The 18880-nt window shown below is 40.7% G+C and overlaps 1 protein-coding gene across 1 annotated transcript in view; it reads left to right on the top strand.

The window, feature by feature from the left end:
• TAF4B (TATA-box binding protein associated factor 4b) overlaps nucleotides 1–18880 on the top strand; it is a 70074-nt gene that overhangs the window by 39202 nt on the left and 11992 nt on the right. The window contains exons 12-14 of the mRNA XM_082755451.1: nucleotides 5578–5703; nucleotides 6736–6792; nucleotides 18276–18395. Coding sequence (XP_082611577.1) covers nucleotides 5578–5703; nucleotides 6736–6792; nucleotides 18276–18395 — 303 coding nt within the window. The remainder of the gene's footprint in view (nucleotides 1–5577; nucleotides 5704–6735; nucleotides 6793–18275; nucleotides 18396–18880) is intronic.

The following is an 18880-nucleotide window of genomic DNA, read 5'->3' as shown; positions in this document are numbered from 1 at the left end:
TCATTAAGCAAGTTTTGCACCAAAGTTTTCCTGCTTTACAGCCTTGAAGCTAAACCTCTTCCAAGCATAGGTACATCACACGCAATATGTGCATTTCCAGTATCTACCAAAGGCTGATTTTTGTTTTAACTGTTTATAGCCTCTAACTATGCCTTACGCTTTCTATTCGACTTGTTGGATAAGCGCTCTTAAAAACCCAACATAAGAGTAAATGCATTTTTCTTGTTCCGTAGAGATGGTGGTTGTCATATAAAATCTCCCTTACATGGTAACGTTAAATTGGTAACCTCCAGTGTAAGTTGGTAAACACCAACAAAGCTGTTGGTGGTGGTTGGGTTGTTCCAGGGGCTTGTATTTGTTTTATGCATGTCCTGTGGGTGGAACTGCAGTATTGTCTCCATTAAAGGCCTTGAGAAACTGAATCGAGCAGTTTATTTTTATAGTGCTTCATGTGAATGGTGAAGGCAGAGACCCTTTTGATCGTAGTCTCCAGATTTTTAGTCCCACCAATGCTGCTTACCTCCCTCCCTGTGGTATTAGCTCCACTCAGTATAAGCTAGATCAGGTGCTAGTGAGCCAGGTTTCCTTAAGATGTTTGTATGGTACAAATGGGAAACACTAACTTAACAGTGGCCAATGAAGTGCATCAAAGCCTTTTTTTTGTCTACCTAAATTAATATGAATCTTTTTTTCATTAACAAACTGTATTAGGAAATGAAAAGTTATAAATCAGTCAACTTTGAATTTTTGTGAAGTTTAATAGGAACTTTGCTCTTGTTATATTAAAGTATAAACAACTGATGGGGTGGGAGTTATTTTTGAACAGAATGCTTTTTATAGGCTTCTAAACAGAGGAGAAGCAATATTAAAGGGCAGGAACTATTTAGAAACTTTGAAGTATTTATAGTGATGTCTAGAGCAGCTGGAGTATGCTGTTCTTTGCCAGAAGAGTTCAAAAAAATGCAGAAATGTACAATTTCTATGAGAAGTCTTTAGAAATCTGCGTGTTCTGCGTTGTCTGTGAAGTGGGATATCTGTTGAAGTTTGTGAACAGAAATGAGGTAGAAGCTGAAGTCTTAAGGGACTGGTAGGACTTAATGTCTTGCAAACACCAGAGGTGGCAAGGGGGTGTTTTGGGACAGTGGGCTTGATATGGCTACAGCTAACTTTCCTCATTGAACTAAAATGATGGGAAATCTGATAGGTTTTGGTCTGATTGAGTTGCCAGAAGCCAAGATAAGATAGTAAGGCTGCAATACACTTATTTGCTTTTCCTTTCCTCAAAAAGAGAGAGAGGAAAAGGCTGTACTGGACATACTAATCTTAGAGACACAGGTACCCTCATTTGGCAGGAAGATGTATTACACTGCAGCGGAGTGCTCTAGAAGATGACATGGGTGAACACTCCCACATGAATAATATTGCAAAGCATGCCAACAGGTTTTTGGAAACCTGCCTTCAAGAACAGAACACTTCAGGTTTTTAGCCCCCTGCTACGTATCTGTGTGTTCCTGTATTCCATCTCCCACAGTGTTTGCTGCTGCTCTTTTGCCACGTGGCAGGTACCATTGTGTGATGTGGACTCATGTTTTGGAGAATTATCCAGAGACCTTCCAAGAGGATTGGTTAGTTGCCCTGAAAGGCTTTTCATGGGGCTGCCTTCATTACAAAAAGATAGCAGTATGGCAAGTGTTGTGCAGCTGAGGTAACTATTGTAAAGGTAGGAGTTGGTGTAAGCAGCCAGTAATTCATAGGCTATTGCTCAGAAAACTTTTCCCAGTTGGTTCAGCTGTTGCCTAGAAGCTTCCATCTGGTGGCTGGCCCTTCAGAGAGAGTGGACAGGGTAAAAGCTTTATGTCATAGCTTGCTGCTACGTACACTTTTTCACTTTTGCCCTTTTTCACTATAAATAAATACATATGTGCACACATGTATGTGTGTAATTAGAAGTTACTATATTAATTAGGGTAGAATTGTTACAATGGCCTTTCTATCCCAAGCAGTGAACAGCCTTGCAAATTGCTGTGAGCTGCTGCCTGTGCTGCAGCTCCTAGTTGCAGTGCCTGTGTAGAGGCCAGGTAAGACCATGAAGATGATCCACTAGCTGGTTCAGCTGCTCCTCTCCTATAATCTGGAGACTTGGGACATCATGTGATAGTAAAGACCTGAATTAGCCATGACAATTACACAGTACAGTGATTAAAAACATGCTTATTGTGGTTGAATTCAGCAGAGCATGAGATGACTGTTATATGCTCCTGTACTTGGGGGCTTCAGCTCCTGTCTTTGAGCATCCTGTGCTGCGTTGTCAACAGGGCTCAAAGACCATGTTTTCCTAGTGTGCAGTAGCAGTAAAACAAGGCAACCCTGCACTGTACTGTCAGTACTGGCAATATGACGTGGCAGCTCCATTGGCATAAGGAATAAACTGTAGTATAGCTTAGGGGCAAATGCTCCTAGATGTGAAAGCCAACAGCCTTCCCTTTCTTCTCGTCCTCCCCTTGTCCTCCTGCCTGCTCTCTTCCCAAAGCCATCAAACTGTAGAGTGCAGAAGTAACTCATCGGAGATAAAGAGACTTCTGTTCCGAACTTGGTTCAGGAACTGCTTGTAGAAAGCCAAGGCTGTGTAGGTTCCCATGTAATAGCTTCACCTCTGTACCATCTGGTGTCCACGCTCTGTCCTCAGCAAGGCTTTTCAGCACAACTGAAGTTGTTGAGCTCCTGTAGGAGAACTGTTCTGTATGGGATTCTTCCAATTTCTTTCCAGGTGGACTGAAGTAGAGTGTGATTCTCACACCTGTTATTTTTTCTGTGCCCCATGGCATACAGTATATTCTTGGTGCTAAACTGCCCATGCCTTAGATTTTCAGATTCATTGTCAAGTACATGACAATCTAGGAAGGAACCTGCAAATCATGGACACGGCATAGAGCTTCTTTTTGAAAATGTTGCCAGGTCTTCTCACTGAAGACATACCTGGGAACATTTTGCCTCAATGCTGCGTGTTTCAAATACGTGCAAAGCTAAGGTACAAATTCTGGGACAAGTTGGCAGCACTTTAAAGCACATCTGTGGAGAAGTCTCAAATATATTCATTTCTCTTGAAGAAAAAGGTGTGGAGGAATTAATTTTGTAAGTCTGTACAGATGCACTGATGTGCTGTTGTATGAAAGGAGTAACTTGTTGCAGGACAGCAGGAAAACTTTCACTTATGGTCAACTCCAGATTAAATTTAGCTCTGTTAAAGTAAAAGCAACTTCTAAAGTGTCAGATATGCAAGCTCAGCTTTGGCACGTACAAATCTAACCATGCTTAGTGTTAGGGTTACCTGCATTACCTATCACTAACTGCATAACTCTGGTTTTCGTGGCGGTTGTGCTGTTGTATCTGGGGACCATCTGGCCTTACATGAAGAAATTTAAGCTGTTACATGAACAAAAACTGAATGCAGCTTGCTTCCTCGTAATCATAATGGTAATGGGTTATGCACAGGCACACAACACAGTACTTTCTGTCTGAGCAATTACGGTGCTAAAAGATCAGTGAGAGCAAGTTAGCTGGGTAGGTAGGACAAAACATAACTGCAGATGTTCTTAGGAGACTTGAAATCAGGTATCTTAAACACCTGTATTTCCTGAGTGGAAATAGTGTAAAGAATGCTCGTATCTTTTGTCCCATACAGGCTGGGGACAAGAAGCCTTGGAGTGCTTCTGTTTGGGCAACTTGCTTTGCTAATTAGCATAGGGTCTTTGATTTGATGTTAAAAACTTAATTACCTAACTCTGAGTTTCAGTATTCTAGAGAAGCACTTTTAAACTTTGAAAAATAATCTTCTGGTAATACAGCTTTCTTCTTTGTCCCATTAAAAGTGTTGCAGCATGGTGGTGCATTATAAACTACTCCTCCAAAACAAATTGTACTGGTGTGCTGAGGCTGACTCACGAAGTAATGTATGTTTTGTGGGGAGCAGTAAAAAGTCAAGAGCAGTAACAAAAGAGGGGGCAAAAGGCTTGTCAGACTTCTGCAGAACCACAGACTCTTCTTGGGAAGGACAAAGTCTCCTTAGTTGCAACACATGGTGTGGTCTGAGCCACAATTGGTGATACGTGACAATGTGGTGGCTCACTGAAAAGACCAAACTTCATACAAGAAGAGGGATTGATTTCATGCTTTGGCTGCGTTGTGAGAATTCAGCTTGGGAAACAGCAGTACCCCACAACAGGACTTTTACTTTCCTTCCAGCTTCTAAAAAATATATGACTGGTGTGGGAACAAGAGTTCGAGTATGCTGTGTTTGAAAACTAAATGTTTGGAATGGAATTCATTGATAGTTCATATATGTAAAATATATTCTTGCCTAAAATGTGATTGTAAAATGTGTTGTGCTTGTTCCAGAATAATTGCATGTCAGGGCTGTTGCATTGAAGTGTGAGACTGGGATAATGTAGAAGGAAAAAGGGTTGCTGAAAATGTGCAGTGTGTTTGGCTGGTAAAAGCCTAAAGGTAAATTTCTTAGGAAGAGAGAAGTTGACGAAGTAACAGAGGCAGAAGAGTGATGTGCATTTGAAAGAGTGGTTCAGCTAGGTGGCACAGATGTGCTTCTTCTGGAACGGACTCCTTGTCTTGTCTGGTGCTGTTTGACTAATTTATGGCTTCAGTGGCCTGTCTGGAAGAGCAGAAGCACTAAAAGCTAGGTTTTCACTGCCAGCTGACACCACTTGAGAACTTTCCTTTTGCCATTGTAGTTCCTATCTAGGCAAACTAAGGTTACACTTCACTCAGACTTTCCAGAGAGGGCGATGATGATCAGAAAATCAAACTACTGATGGCTGCTTTTTTCAATCTAAACTAAAATGACTGCAGGCTTGCTTCAGTGCATGCATGTTCAGCTAGTGCTGGAACCAGTTGCTAGTATTCTCTGGCCCAGCTTTGGACAGTGTTGGACCAGATGACTTCCACAGGTTACCTTCCAAAATAAACCACTCTGACTTGAGAACGTACACTGATGCAGAATAGTGTATTCCTGAAGCTACAGTAAACCATATGTAATTAATCACCTCACTTTACTTACCCCAAGATTCATCACCACTAGTTCTGTTCCCCACCAGGTGAGGCTTATTTCAAATTCAGGATTAAATGTCAGAAACTTGTAATTTTTAATCTTTTTTTCTCCTTAAAGGAGAAAGGATATGATGGTCTGCTTTCTTTTTCTCCTCCTAATAACCCATCAAGAACACAATCTTGTATATATGTTTACTGCGTATGAAAATGCTATTTATAATAGCCTTTTAGTAAAGACTAAAATTCTAATATTGTTGTTATAATCAATCGACAGTAGAACTAGATCTTGATAACGGCACTTGTTCCATAACCTCTTACTAGTCATGGATCCAAAGAAGCATGGATTTGTGGGGAGGACATATGTGAATGGCTACTTGCCACCTGAAATCTTCCTAGAACAGCCTAAATTTTTCGGCTTTGAAAAAAGAATATTCTTCTTTTCAGGCTGTTTCCATTTGTTATCTCTAGTAGTGTATAAAAGAAATCTGATTGTCCATAACAACATTCTCTTTCCAGGGGAGCGATAAGTATATCGTATCTAGTGATACCAGAGCACAGCTGAGATTTCTCGAAAAGCTTGATCACCTAGAAAAACAGAGAAAGGATGAAGAAGAACGTGAGATGTTACTACGAGCAGCCAAGGTAAGAACATCATTCCTTGCTTTCCAAGGAAGTAGTGTTGTCCTTCAGACTGGTGAACATCCGTAGGCTTCTCCAGTTTCTGCTTTAGATACAATAACCAGTAACCTTATAACTGGAGAAATTTAATGGTTAGGACAGCTTGGGCTGTGCAGAAAAGGATTTTAGCTTTTTACCTTCTAGAGATCACAGGACTTCTTTTAGATAAGTGGTAGGGGAAGATCTCGATCTTCTTTTAAGATTATTCCTACTGGACAAAATGAAGTAAGTACTTACATAGCCATAAACTTAATTTCTGGTTCAGTTTTTGGTTCCAAGACTGTTGTGCCTTTCTCCATAGCTGTGCTTGGCATTGTTAGAAAATACAGATTCTCTATACTTGTCCAGGCTGGTGTCTGGTGAGATCCACTGCTCTGCCAGGTGTATTTCTTTGCTGTAGTCAGATCAGAGTGCTTACCTTCAAGCCTGGTACCCCTGCATCTGAGAATCCCTGCTCCAAGACAGTGACAGTACAGAATAAGTATCCTTCCTCATTACCTCCCCTGAAGAACAGAGGAGTAAATAACAGATCTGTAGCTGTTGCAACATCAGATGGGAATTGATCCTTTCCCGTTGTTGTTTCTGTTTCGAGCTGGATTATGGAGCCTCTTGGGTGGACGTGTAATCTAGACTCGAAAGAATCGAGTTGTACTTGCACAAGTAGGACTCCTTTTCTTTCCTGCACTTCCTGTCCTTTGTAAGTGTCTGCTGCTGACATGAACAGCATCATGCCTAGACTGGACCTGACTGACAGCGTTAGCATCATTTTCAGCTTAATCTTGCTTCGGGCGAGAGCAGAGGCAGCCGGCCCAGATGAGGGAGGGGGGAGTTCTGTGTGTGGAGGGGGAGGGGAGCCAGTCTGGATGGAGGCATTCACCCCTGGAGCGAAATCTTTCAATCACAAGAGAAAATTGTCATTTATTAAATATTTAACGGATGCAGCGGTGTTTGGATGCTGGTAATTTCTGTTCAATCTTTTTCCTCTTCCTTTGGTAGAGCCGTTCCAATAAAGAAGATCCAGAGCATCTGCGTTTGAAGCAGAAAGCAAAAGAGGTAGGACTTTCAAGTTACCATGCTTGCCTTTGTGTGTTGAGAGAAGGTTGGCAGCCCTGTCCTGGCAATTAGGTCAGGGTTTATTTTGCTGTTGCATACCATTTGCCGAGGCCTTGGGGAAGGACAGGAACTGCTACAGGCAAGGGCAGTGCTTCAAATGAGGTCAATGAGTTATGAGCTCTCTTTTTTAACATTTTATTTTCATAGTTTCAGTCCTGTCTAGAAATGGCTCTTTGTAAACTTACAGCAGTACACTTGGTAGGAATATAATGTGGGATTAGAAAAAAAAAAAAAAAAAAAAAAAGAAACTTTGAGATTTAGCATCTGGGACTGTACAATAGGCTACATTTTTCCAGGGTAATTGTTCGTTTTGTAAATCTGATACTGCTTATAATTCTTTGGCTGGGAGGCGGTACTGGGATTTAGTTTTAAATGGAAAATGCCTCTGGCTTTTAATTTTCTGGGCCCAGCAGTTTTCTGTTCTGGAATGGAGCCCTTGTTTCACACAGTTCATGTTTAGCTGCAGGGGTTTTAGTTTATAGCTTAGACTGGTTAAGCTTTTACTCCCAGAGGCCTCTGCATAGCAACTGTAGAAATCAACAAATAAGTTCATTTATGTCTGCAGCCTTCTCTCAGTAGCTGACTTTTTACATTTCCCAATATCCATTTCCTGACTTTTCTAGCCTGAGAGAAAAAAGCTCCACTAATTGGAGCTTATTTTAATTGAGCCTTAATATTGGATCTCACTGGAGTTGCCCCCAGAGCTACTGGGAACAGAATGAAATGAAAGTACCTAAGGTTGAAGATGTGTGTGCGTGTGTATGTGTGTGTGAAATTTTTCACTTGACCTACAGATTCTTTTCCCTGCTGAATAAATCATCAAGCCTGTTCACATTTCTGATTAAGGATCTGACAGCAGACGATAATAAAGACAATTGAGGTGTGAGACGTGTGATACAGAGCTGAAGAAATTGGTTTCTATAGTTACTTGACTGATTTCATGCAATTTTTAAGGATCTTTGTGCTAAATGAGAGTGATTTTCTGAGCAACCTTTTTCCTTAACTGTGCCTCTTGAACTATGAAATTTGTTGCTGCTTAACATTGCTGCACTTGGCTCCTAGGTGCCAGCAGCAGCAGCAGGTTATTTATGAATGCTTTAAAGGCCCTTATTGTTTGGATTAATGTAGGAGCTGAGGCAAAACAAATGGAAATCCAGTAAAATAGTATTAAAATCAATGCTCTGGATTTATACCAAAGTAGAAGAAATTTGTAAAAGAAGAGGAGAGAAGGAACTTGCTTTTTACTATCTGTCTTTTACTTCTTTTTCCTCCTTACAACTCCTCCTTCATGCTTCCAATCTGTGAGTACAGAAGTTGCCTTAAAGCCCTTTCCAGTTTGCCTCTAGTGCCACCAGGATCAACAATCAGTGGGTAAACGCTGATTTGTTTTGTCTTGTAGGTGGCTTTACCTCTGCATCATCTGACTGTTTCTGGAGGTGTTTTTCTTTTTAATAAAACACTGCAGTTCTGCATTTAAACCATTCATTTTTGCAGCTGCTTTGCCGTTTTCCTCTGAACAATAATGTATAGGGTCTTGAAAAATGTTCTGTGATGTGGATATTCAGAATAGAAGAAAGCTAGGTGTGCGTTTTGGTTTGGTTTTGGACTGATTTGTGCTGCTAATGAGATCTCTTTAAAAGTGGCTTACAGGTAAACAAAAAAGGAGCCAACAGCGTGGAGAAGGCTGCTTGAGCTTAGTGCTCAGTGTTATTTTAAGTTCTCTACTTTGCATCCTTTCATATACCTTATCTTGTGCCAGGTTAACACAGCTTTCCTCACATCTGTCCTGCGTTGTCTGTGCTGTGCTGCTCACAGTGATCATCTCCAACTGCTTCATCAAAAGAGAAGGAGGCAGATTTTCCTCTTTGGACAATGCAGATCTTTGTGTTGGTATTGCCTTTTCCTCTTCTTTCCTGACCACGAGGCAGCCAGAATCTCACCGCGTTTCATGTGCAGGACACCCACCTTCTGTGCCATGAGTGCTTTCTTCTGTCTGCTTCAAGGCTGAGTTGCAGTGAGCCCCAATGCAGCTGGTCAGTCTTGACACTTCATCAGTGGTTTGTAGGTAAATGATCAGCTCACATCTGCGTAAAAAAGTGCAAGCATGAGTAGAACTGGAATAAGATCAAAATAAAAATCAACAAATATCCTGAGGCTGAAACAGGTAATTCAGAAGTGCAGGGTATACTGGGGTGAATGCCTGAAAAGGCTCACTTGAGATGGGAATTTCGATACCTCTGTCAGCTGGAAATGGATCTTTTCCAGGCCATTCTGGTCCAGTATTCACTGGAACGCCTAACCTGATTGTCCCCTTATAGTTCTTAAAAAATATGGGTCTTTCTTCCTCAGAGCTGTCTTCTCTATGTTAATGGTAACCTACTAGGAGGAGGGAGAGGGCGTGGGGTAATGCCACTGGACATCCCAAGCATGTTCTAAAGGGATGTTTCCCAGAATGCAAGGTGTACACGATGACCATGAATACTTTTAAATCCAGGATGTGCTGTCATCCAGTAGCTGTAGGCAACTTCTTGAAATTGCTGGAAGTGCATCCAGAGACGTGGCAGTGGATTCTTTTATCCAACAGGCTGTACATAATTGCTGTGACCTTTTTTGTCCCTTTTCACATAACCTATTACCTCATACTTCCCCAGTGATAAGTCAGTTTTCCCTGTATTTTTAGTCTCTGTAGCTTGCCACGAATTGAGTCTGTACTTACTTCCCCCTTTCTCCTGTTTCAGCAAATTTTAATACCTACAGAAAGTGCACATTCCTTCTGAGACAGCTGCTGGGCTTGCCCGAAGCTGCTCCTTTATCCACTCAAGAATTTTGTCCTTGCTCACCTCACAGGCCAGCTCTTTGTGTAGCAGCATTCCCAAAGCCTGGGTAAATTGCCCCTGCTTTTCATTCAGCCTTATCTGCCACTTCAGGCTGAGAGGATACAGTCCTTGCTCTGTTGTCCCTGATGCTTGTCCTTTTAAAATTTATTTTCTTAGGTGATTTCTGCTATGTCCTGCTCTGCTTTCACCTATACCTCTAGTTATAAACAAAATGTTAAGCTGATACAATAATTCTTGCAGCTATATTTGTAGCTTATCAGCAGACTTCTTTCTTCCCTGAAAGGAGCTTACTTAAATTGAATAGGTGTGGGATGCTATCAAATGAGCAAGCATGCGATGTGAGCAGTGCATCAAAGAGGACCTGTAAAAAAGGCAGTATGCAAGTGTGCTGTAAATTTAAAGAAACTCTGATCTTTTGTACCTTTCAGATTATACCTGCGGGATTGAGCAGGCAAACGGGTATTGTACTAATAGTATCTTTATTTATTTCCCTAACAGCTGCCTTCACCTCTGCTCTTACCTTGATGCATCTTGCAGCCTTTATCAATGAAAAAGTCGAGCAGCCACATCTTGAAGAAGGGGAAGGAGCATATGCAGTACCTGATGATAGGCAGCAAACCTGCCTGCTCCCTTCCTGCTCTGGCTTGCACAGATCTTATGACTGCACAGGTCTTCTTAGTCACTTGTTTGTACAGACTGGACACACTTGTGCATTTTATTGTTATGATTTTTGACATGGATGTCACAAGATGGCAGCAGATGAGATCTTAGGAAGACTTATCAACTGATTGGGATGAAAACTCTAGTTTTCTGTTACAACAAAACTTCTCAGTAAACACTGAAGTCTATTACATGTGTCCATCCTAGCTTTCCCTTTTCTCCCACATGCATTCTTGGGTAACAAGCAGCTGTAACCCGATTCTCCCTACCATCCCCAGCCCTCAGTTTTAAAGCTGTTGAATTATTTCCTTTCCTGCCCCCAATTCTTCTGTTTCTGTATTTAGTCTTCTGAACCTAATGGTTCAAGTTCTGTAAGACCACTCTTGTGGCAGGGAAAAAAGGAAACTCCCTCGTGAAACATAACCTGCCAAAAAAGTAAATAAGTTCTCATCACAATCAATGGACTTGTTATGACGCTTCAGTGACATTCTGAGAGCTTCTACTTAATTAACTGATTTATATCACTTTTGTTTTTCTGGAGTGTTTCTTACCTGTGTCTGCATGATTTGAGAAAAAGATAATTATTGAACAGGTATACATTTCGTTACTCTGCACAGTAGTCCTACAAGTAAGAAAGGGTCTAAGAATCCATGTAATGAATCTTCCAGAATATTAAGAATGGAAATCATGTAAAAAGTTAGATTATTAAATGAACTGAAAAGTGAACCAAATCCCCATTTATGTGGCCTTCATCCTGGTATTATGAAGAAGGATAAGATAAGAACAGTTGGGGTACCATAAAGATAATATTTTAAATTCAACTGGCTGGGAAGTGATAGCAACTATCTTTATCTTTGAAAAACAAAAGCCCCCCATCACCCTACTAAGCATGTTCTTTGGTGTTCAAATAGTCTTCTGGCAGTTTCTCCGAGAGACTGTAATGAATGTGTAGCCATCTGAAAGTCTATGGCCTTGGATTAGAAACGCTAACAGAAGAAGTGTTAACACTAAATGTGTTAGCACTGAACGTGACCAAAAAATGCGATAATGGAGAGCTGAGAACCAGAGTTCTGTACCGAGAAATGTTGGGTGAAGAGTGTGTGGTGAGATGGAGGATCCTGCACATGGAAGATGTCTTAGGCACTTTCTGGTTTTGAGACCTTGAGGATGGGAGAACACACAGTGCTACATCAGCTGAAAATCATTCAAAATATTGTGGGTTTGCCGGAGCTGTAATGGTTTTAAAGTGATGTCTTTTAAGGGCTGGACACAGTCCTGTTGTGATAATGCAAGTCTGCTGACAGCGATGGAGCAGTTTTATCAAAAGTGATAGCATCTGAAATGATAAAAACTACTGGATATATTGCTTTGATGTGGTGCTGTAGCCTATTTCTTGGCTTCACAACAAAAGTAGCCTAGGCTGTGTCAAAAAAACATGCATAAAGAGATCTTTGTGCTGGATATTAGACACCCAGGAACTTCTCTGGGCCTCCAAGTAAGGCAAGCTAATGGGACTGTACAGGCTAAACCACACTCTAGTTGATCTAGAGTGCACGAAAATGCACCTGTAATTGTTAAAAAGCTGGAAAAAGGAAACCATGCACTCTAAACCTAGGAAATCCTTACAAGAATGGGCAAAATTAGGAGTCATGAAGTTGCTGCACCCTGGATTTTTTCTCAAGTTTTGTGGCTACCTCACTATTTATATGCTAGAAAATGTCAAGTATCGGTTGAAGGAGAAATAAAACAAAAGCACTTTTCCCACTGAAACATCTGTGGGGAATATCAATGTGAAATAAACCCACAGTACGGTGTACAACTCTGTGAGTTAGGCTGCGTTTCAGCTCGGCACATGCTATTCTGCCTTTCTGGTTTTAAATCTAAATTACAACAGAGGGAAAAGTCACTGGAAACTAATCGTATGGCTAATTAAAACAGTTTGAAAGGAAGCAATTGCGAGAAGAGAAATTGCATTACAGGCAAGAGGAGAGGATGGTAAGTGTTTAAATATGCAGCCTTCAAATGTCAGTTTTCCTCGGAGAATGCCCCCCATATGAGAACTCCGATTCAGCGGCGCTCAACCTGTAGGGCAGAAAATTTCCTGTGGAAAAGGTAGAGGCTGGAGGCAGTGGTGCTGGTTGAGCTTTATGAGAACCAGTGTGAGAGGCTCGGAACCGCAAACAGATTGTTAAGGTTTATTTTTCATTTTCATCACAAGTTCCTATAAAATGCTTAAAGGGAATGCAAAAAAAAAAAAAAATTAAAAAAAAATTGAGTGCTTTCTTCAGAAGACAACGAAGGGGAGAAGCAACTGAGAACAGTTTCAGAACATTAGATGGAGGATGCATTAAAACACGGTGAAACTTAATTGAAAAAGGTGGTTGGAAAATGAATGGATAAAAAGGAGAGAGAGAACTCAGGGCGCTAAGTGGCCCCACTTTTAAGGAACTAAATGTTAAGTTACCTTTTAAAATATATACTGAAGTGCTGTAGTAAATACATTGAGGTTCCCTTTTCGTGGATGCAAGCTGGTAAAAAGGAAATGTTGACATGTGACAGGTGCTTTGATTTATCTGTAATATTTCAATATTCATAAATTTATTATTTCTTTACTGTGGAAGCTGGAAGAATTGGGGGCTTCTACCTCTTTTGTATGCCTACAGTTCTTGCTTTATTCCCCCTGCAAGTCTTATACAAATTCTTGTTCATCTACTTTAGTGCTTTTATTACTCCTGATGTACTTATTGCTGGATAGCACACATAACCCTTAGGCATACATTAACTTGTCTGCAGCCTTCCCTGCTTTCCTTTCCTGCCAGTTCTTCTGTTACTTTAAATATTTTATTTAATCTGTCCCATACTCTGTCAGCCTACAATATCACATGTGGAGACATCCCAGTCCCTGCTCTCTTTTCTTGATATTAAACCCAGAATCATGTACGTATGCTTTTCAGTCTCTTCCTTTGTATAATTTATACCCAAATCCACAACTGCGGTGTTTAGCACTGTATCTGTCTTACAAGCATTTCTCGTGAGCTCATTTCCATCCGCATGGCTCTATTGACTTGCTATTGCATCGCTAAGACTATTTTGTTTTCCTAAACAAAGCTTCCTAGCACTTAAACGTGAGAAGTGGATGAAAGAAATATTTCTCCAGGTTTTTCCTAGTACCTTTGTGTATTGGAATTCCTGCAGATGTGGGCAGCAGGATGAATTTCTTCAGGTGCGTCTCATCTGCCAGCATTATGCTGGACAAGTGCCATCTATTTGGCTTTTCTTTAACCTCAGACATGTTATTGATCCACAAATGCTGACTAATAATGATGCTTAACATCTTGTCTCTAGCTTTACAAAAACCTTTCCTGGTAAAACTGTTCTTGAAGACCTAGAGAGTAAAGGTTTCATGTATTTTGCCTTCTGTGAAGTCTTACACCAGTCCTGTTCCACTTTGTGGCTAAGCACAAGGGCTTTTGTTACCCCTTTGGCCCACTTGATATTACAGTCACCTGCTGCTATACACTTCATGGACTGGTTAGTGTGAATGAGTTGACTTCATTTGTTGTGTTTAAGGCATTCTTCCTTGCAGAGTTCAGGGAAAAGCTTGCTAAATTTTCATGACTTCGATAGGAAGCTCTGATTACTTGAACAATTGCTTATCATGTACTTCCTAACTGAGAAAGCTCAAAAGCAACACGCAGTATCGCTTTAAAAAGTCTCCACGTCTCATAGCTGAAGTTCTTCTTGTTTCCTTATGCGACTTGAAATTTAATTTTTAATATTAAAATGCCACCAAAAGCGCCATTGATGTAATAGTAAAAATAGATTATGCATATCTTCTGAAACGTGGAACGCGAGGCATCGTAAGCGAGATACAGTTTCTGCGAGCAGAAAAGGAAATGTTTTTCTCGGTAGAGGACTGCGTGAAGAACAGAGAGGTCAATTTTAAAACCTTTCATTTTGTGTGATTACAGCCATGCTGCAAATGCCATTTCACTATAAGGGAGGACTTTCAAACATACCTTACTTCTTGATTTATGCTGCAGGTCAGATTAACTAAAATGGTTATTGTGTCACCCTAGAGATTCCTGCTTGCTGCAAGACCAGACTTTAAACCCTATTTTTATTATTAAAAAGGCCAGCAGCAACAAAGACTATTTTACAAGTTCTGAGACGTTTTCCATAGCAATTTGATCTTTATACACAGGTTTTTAGAACTCTTTGTACTGTGGTTCTTTGTGTATGTAAAAATCAGAAAGGGGGAGCGAGAGCAGGAGCATTCATTTGCCTCTTGCCTGTAGCCTGTCTGCTCTTAGTGCTGTTCCCAAGGAATGAATTTGGGGCAGAACATGCAATCGACTTCGGTGTCATGGTGAAACAACAGCATCTGTCGGGAGATGAAGGGGGAAACCCTCTAGTTTGCGGGTCAATGTATGACAGGTTTGCCTTGCTCCTCTCGAATTGCTGTTAAACACTTCTATCTTGAAGGGGAAAAAAAAAAATCTGTTTTCAAGGTACATACCTGAGTGTGATAGTTTCTATTTATACCCTTTTTTATAGTCAGATACTGATATTAAAAAAAGCAGCCCCTGGAAGGGAAACAATGCTAGATACAACTTCTCTGCTTCATATTTCAATGCAGCTTATATACTACTTTTAATGTCTTTCACTTGTTGCAATGATCTTTCTGCCCTAACTTGTGTGCTACAGAAATACCTGTTAAAAACCGATTTGACTCGATGTAGTTGCCTCTTACTCTTTCCTAATCTTGTTTAGGAAAATCCAACAGTAGCAAGCCAGCCAGTATCCCCCAGGTGTCCCTTGATGTTATCATCTTCTTATCCTCTTTGCTTTAACTGCTCACAAGATGTTTGGACACTTCATACCATGCTTTTTAATGGAACAAAACTTGTTGAAAAAATGATTTTGCTGGCTTCAGCAGTGTAATTTGGATGACTGCCCACGTGTCTTAATGGGGATCTGTTGAGTCCATTATAGAGATTGAGCGTTTAAATTCATTTGTCTTAATTATATTCTCAGAAAATCCCCGAGATGTCTAGAATGGAACAAGAGTGATTTTTATTTTTTTCTTTTCCTCTGAAGCCTTGGTCAGATTCTGACTGACTTGAAAAAAAATGACAATTTACGAGGTGGAAAACTTACTGGGAAGAGATGGTATAGCTCTGATGTGTTTTCAGCATCGTTTTGGGAATTGTGTGGTCAAAGATGCATCAGTTCTGCTTCTAGAAAATGCATCCTTTTCATACCTCCCAGCAAGTGTCATCCTGCCCTTCGTGGGGCTGACTTTTCTTCCAGCACTGCCCTCCAGCAGCATCACTTGCCCCCTCAGGGAGCCCAAATCGACTGCGTGCTTTCTCAGCTGGAATCGTGCAAGGCAGGGGAGTGCTCGTGCCTGTGTATTACCCAGTCTTCAACCAATTCCCTCAGACACGTGGTCTAATTTTGGGGTGGTCCTGTGTGGAGCCAGGAATTGGACTCTGGTCCTTGTGGGTCCCTTTTGACCTGGGTGATCCTATGATTCTGTGCTGTGCTTTCTAATGCCTCTCCCAGGGATGGAAGCACAGGCTTGGGCTAATAAAAGGCTTTTACTTTGTTTTGTTCAAGTTCAGTCATCTTAAAGTCCTTCAGGTGCAGTGATTCCTGGAAGTAAAGTGAATCATCTTTTCCCCTTGGTTTTCTTTTCCACTGGAGCCTTTTCTTGAAGCTTGGAATTTAATCGGCCCCCAGAGTCGATTTTTAATCGTATTTCTCCCATATCCCCCCATAGTCATATTTGCATTGTGTTCCTGAATATAATTATGCTGTAAAAAATAAGTATGCTGTAATATAATAAATAAGCTGTATGTTTATTGCACATAAAAATATGCAATACATTTTAAACTAACAATTTATATATTTATATATAGCAAGAGTAGTGTGTACGGTAGGTGAATGATGGTGCCTAGTGTTGCAGGATCGCTGCTACGTTTCTCTAAGCAAAAGCCTACATAGTGTGATCAAAGCTGACTTGTAAGTAGTGTTTTTGTAACTGAATGATTTGTCTGATCCTCAGAAAAGAAAAACTCCTCATAACATATGTATATCAAAGTCTTGCGTTCCACAGTTTCTGTTGAAAAATCCCAAGCATATATATTAATGGAGTCCTAAATGGAATGATGTCCATTTAGGGTTCTTGCGCTGAAATACCTTTTTTTTTTTTTTAAAGTAGCCTAGCTAATGCTATTCTCAATGTGAAACTGATAGTGTGGTTGAAGAAAGAATGAGTCTACCTATCGGAAGTAAAATGGTTGCTCAAATAAAATTAGCCAACTTACAAAAAAAAAAAACAAACCACCACCAACAAACCACAGCGATAACTTCCTCCCCAACAAACAGCAGTACTTCTTTATTGTGGATTCTTATTTTAGTAGTAACAGCAAGGAGAGAAGATGTGCCATGTGTATATAGGTGCCACAAGCTCAGGTCTTCTTACGAGCTGAATTTTTCTTCAATTAGGATCTCTGACAGCAGAAAATCAAGCAAAGACATAGTGCATTGCAGGCTTAGTAAGTGAAGTATCTGTACTGACTGCACGAGGAATTCCAATTAATGTTTTTAATGACTGGGGGTGAGGAAGGGAGGAGAATTGGATAACTCACTACCATGATGTGGCCGTATGCTCTTTTCTAAAAACACGTGCATGCACGCAGAGAGCTCCGCTCCAAATACATTTTGTAAGCTCTGAGAGTGGGGAGAGCATTGGCCAAGGAGCTGGTGCAGTTGCGTGTCAGATCATCCAAGGACTAATGTCAAACCCAGAGGTTTGTGCTGAAGGACAAACCCAGCCTGACAAAACAGAAATGCTTCCTTTTGCACAGAGGGAGCGCTCCCCTCCACCTGTGCTCCCAGATGAAGGATCTGAATGCAGTGTAGCCATGTTAGCAAGAGGGCAGCCCAGGCCAGTAACTCTCTTAGCAGGCTTGCCTGGGGTTGAGCTCCAGAGCAGCTGGCAGTTGAGTAGAGTGATGTAGTATGTACCTCAAAATGCAGATATAAACCTTTATTTTTTGCTCTTGACTAAGGATTTCTCTTTCCTCCTCTGATCTATAGGCTTTTTCCTATCCCCAAATGTTTAAAAGAACAGGAAGCCTTGTTGTGCTACTTGAAGTTCATTAAAATATCATTGAGATTTGCTGGCTAATTTATCAGGCTTTAAATAAAAAATAATCCCACCCAAAGTCTACCTAACCCAAGCAGAGGTTCTCTGCCTCTCAAAGAGGATATCTTTGTGTTGAGGGTTTTTAGAGCTGAGTGAAAATAAGTGTATGCAATGCATCTCTAACTTACTTCAGATGCATTTGAATATTCAAATACATTCTGGGGCAGGTGTGGGGACAACATTGGTGAACTGACAGCGACCTGTTCAGTTAGATATGTTTCAAAACAGTAATACTGATTTTCAGGGTTCATATAAAACAGTTTGGAGAAGCTGAGCATGTCTTGCTTTTGTACAGTTGTGAGTTGACATTGTGAATTAAGAATATGACTGCTTTGCAGAGCTTGGTGATTTCAACTTGTAATACTAATGCAGCTACATAAACTAGTTCCGATGAAATATTTTCTATTAATCAGAAATGGCTTTGGAGTTAAAGAACCAGCAATGAGGCTCCAGTTGAGTGTGTTGATACGACGATGCAATCTCCATAAAAAGTGTTATTATGCAGTGTTTCCTGTAGGTCTGTTAACGTTTCAAGGCTCTAAGAGCAACTTCTTACTGAAATTTGTCAAGAGTGTCCAGAAAGACAGGAAAAAATGCTGTCAAATGAGTTGTTGCAGTAAGCGTTACTGAATTGTCTGAAGCTGTGATAAAGAGAACAAACCCTTTAGGATACTCTGCATTGCAATTAATGTGTTTTCTTTTTAAACTAGATGCAACAGTTGGAGTTAGCACAAATGCAACAAAGAGAAGCCAACCTCACAGCTTTGGCAGCCATTGGACCGAGGAAGAAGAGGCCATTGGATTCATCAAACGCTGGATCTGGGCTGGAGGTACTGAGATTTCTTGTGATGACTTGCGTGGTGGTGGTGTATCTTCATATAAAATTATTTTCATCCCTCCCTGTAGGAAAAAATGAAAATACTTTTGACAAAATGACCGGTTACCTGCTGTAAGCAAAGTGGTCCAGGGGCTAGATGCTTGGAAAGCTTATTTCTGGTAAAGTTAATGGGTATGTTTGTGTGTTATATGAAGAACTGTGGGTGAGAGCACTGTGTGTAAAGGATTAAATGAAATGGTAGCTCAAAACTTCTGTCTGCAATGGAAGGGTAACACTGCTGTGGTGGTCTTCCACAGCAGCTGGTTGTAATGGACCAGCAGTTGAACTCATGATGCAAGTTTTGGATGGCTTTTTGAAACAGCTCTTTCACATTTGTCTGTATGCCTTTTTCTACATGCAGTGTGTAGGGACTTATCAAATGTGCTGCAAGTTTGCCTTGGCTGGGTCACCAAAAAAGCACCAGAAATGAATATGTAC

The sequence above is a fragment of the Aythya marila genome, assembly GCF_965140915.1.
Source record: "Aythya marila genome assembly, chromosome: 2".
Taxonomy (NCBI): domain Eukaryota; kingdom Metazoa; phylum Chordata; class Aves; order Anseriformes; family Anatidae; genus Aythya; species Aythya marila.
The sequence above is the reverse complement of the archived record's forward strand: the minus strand, read 5'-3'. Positions and strand labels throughout refer to the sequence as shown.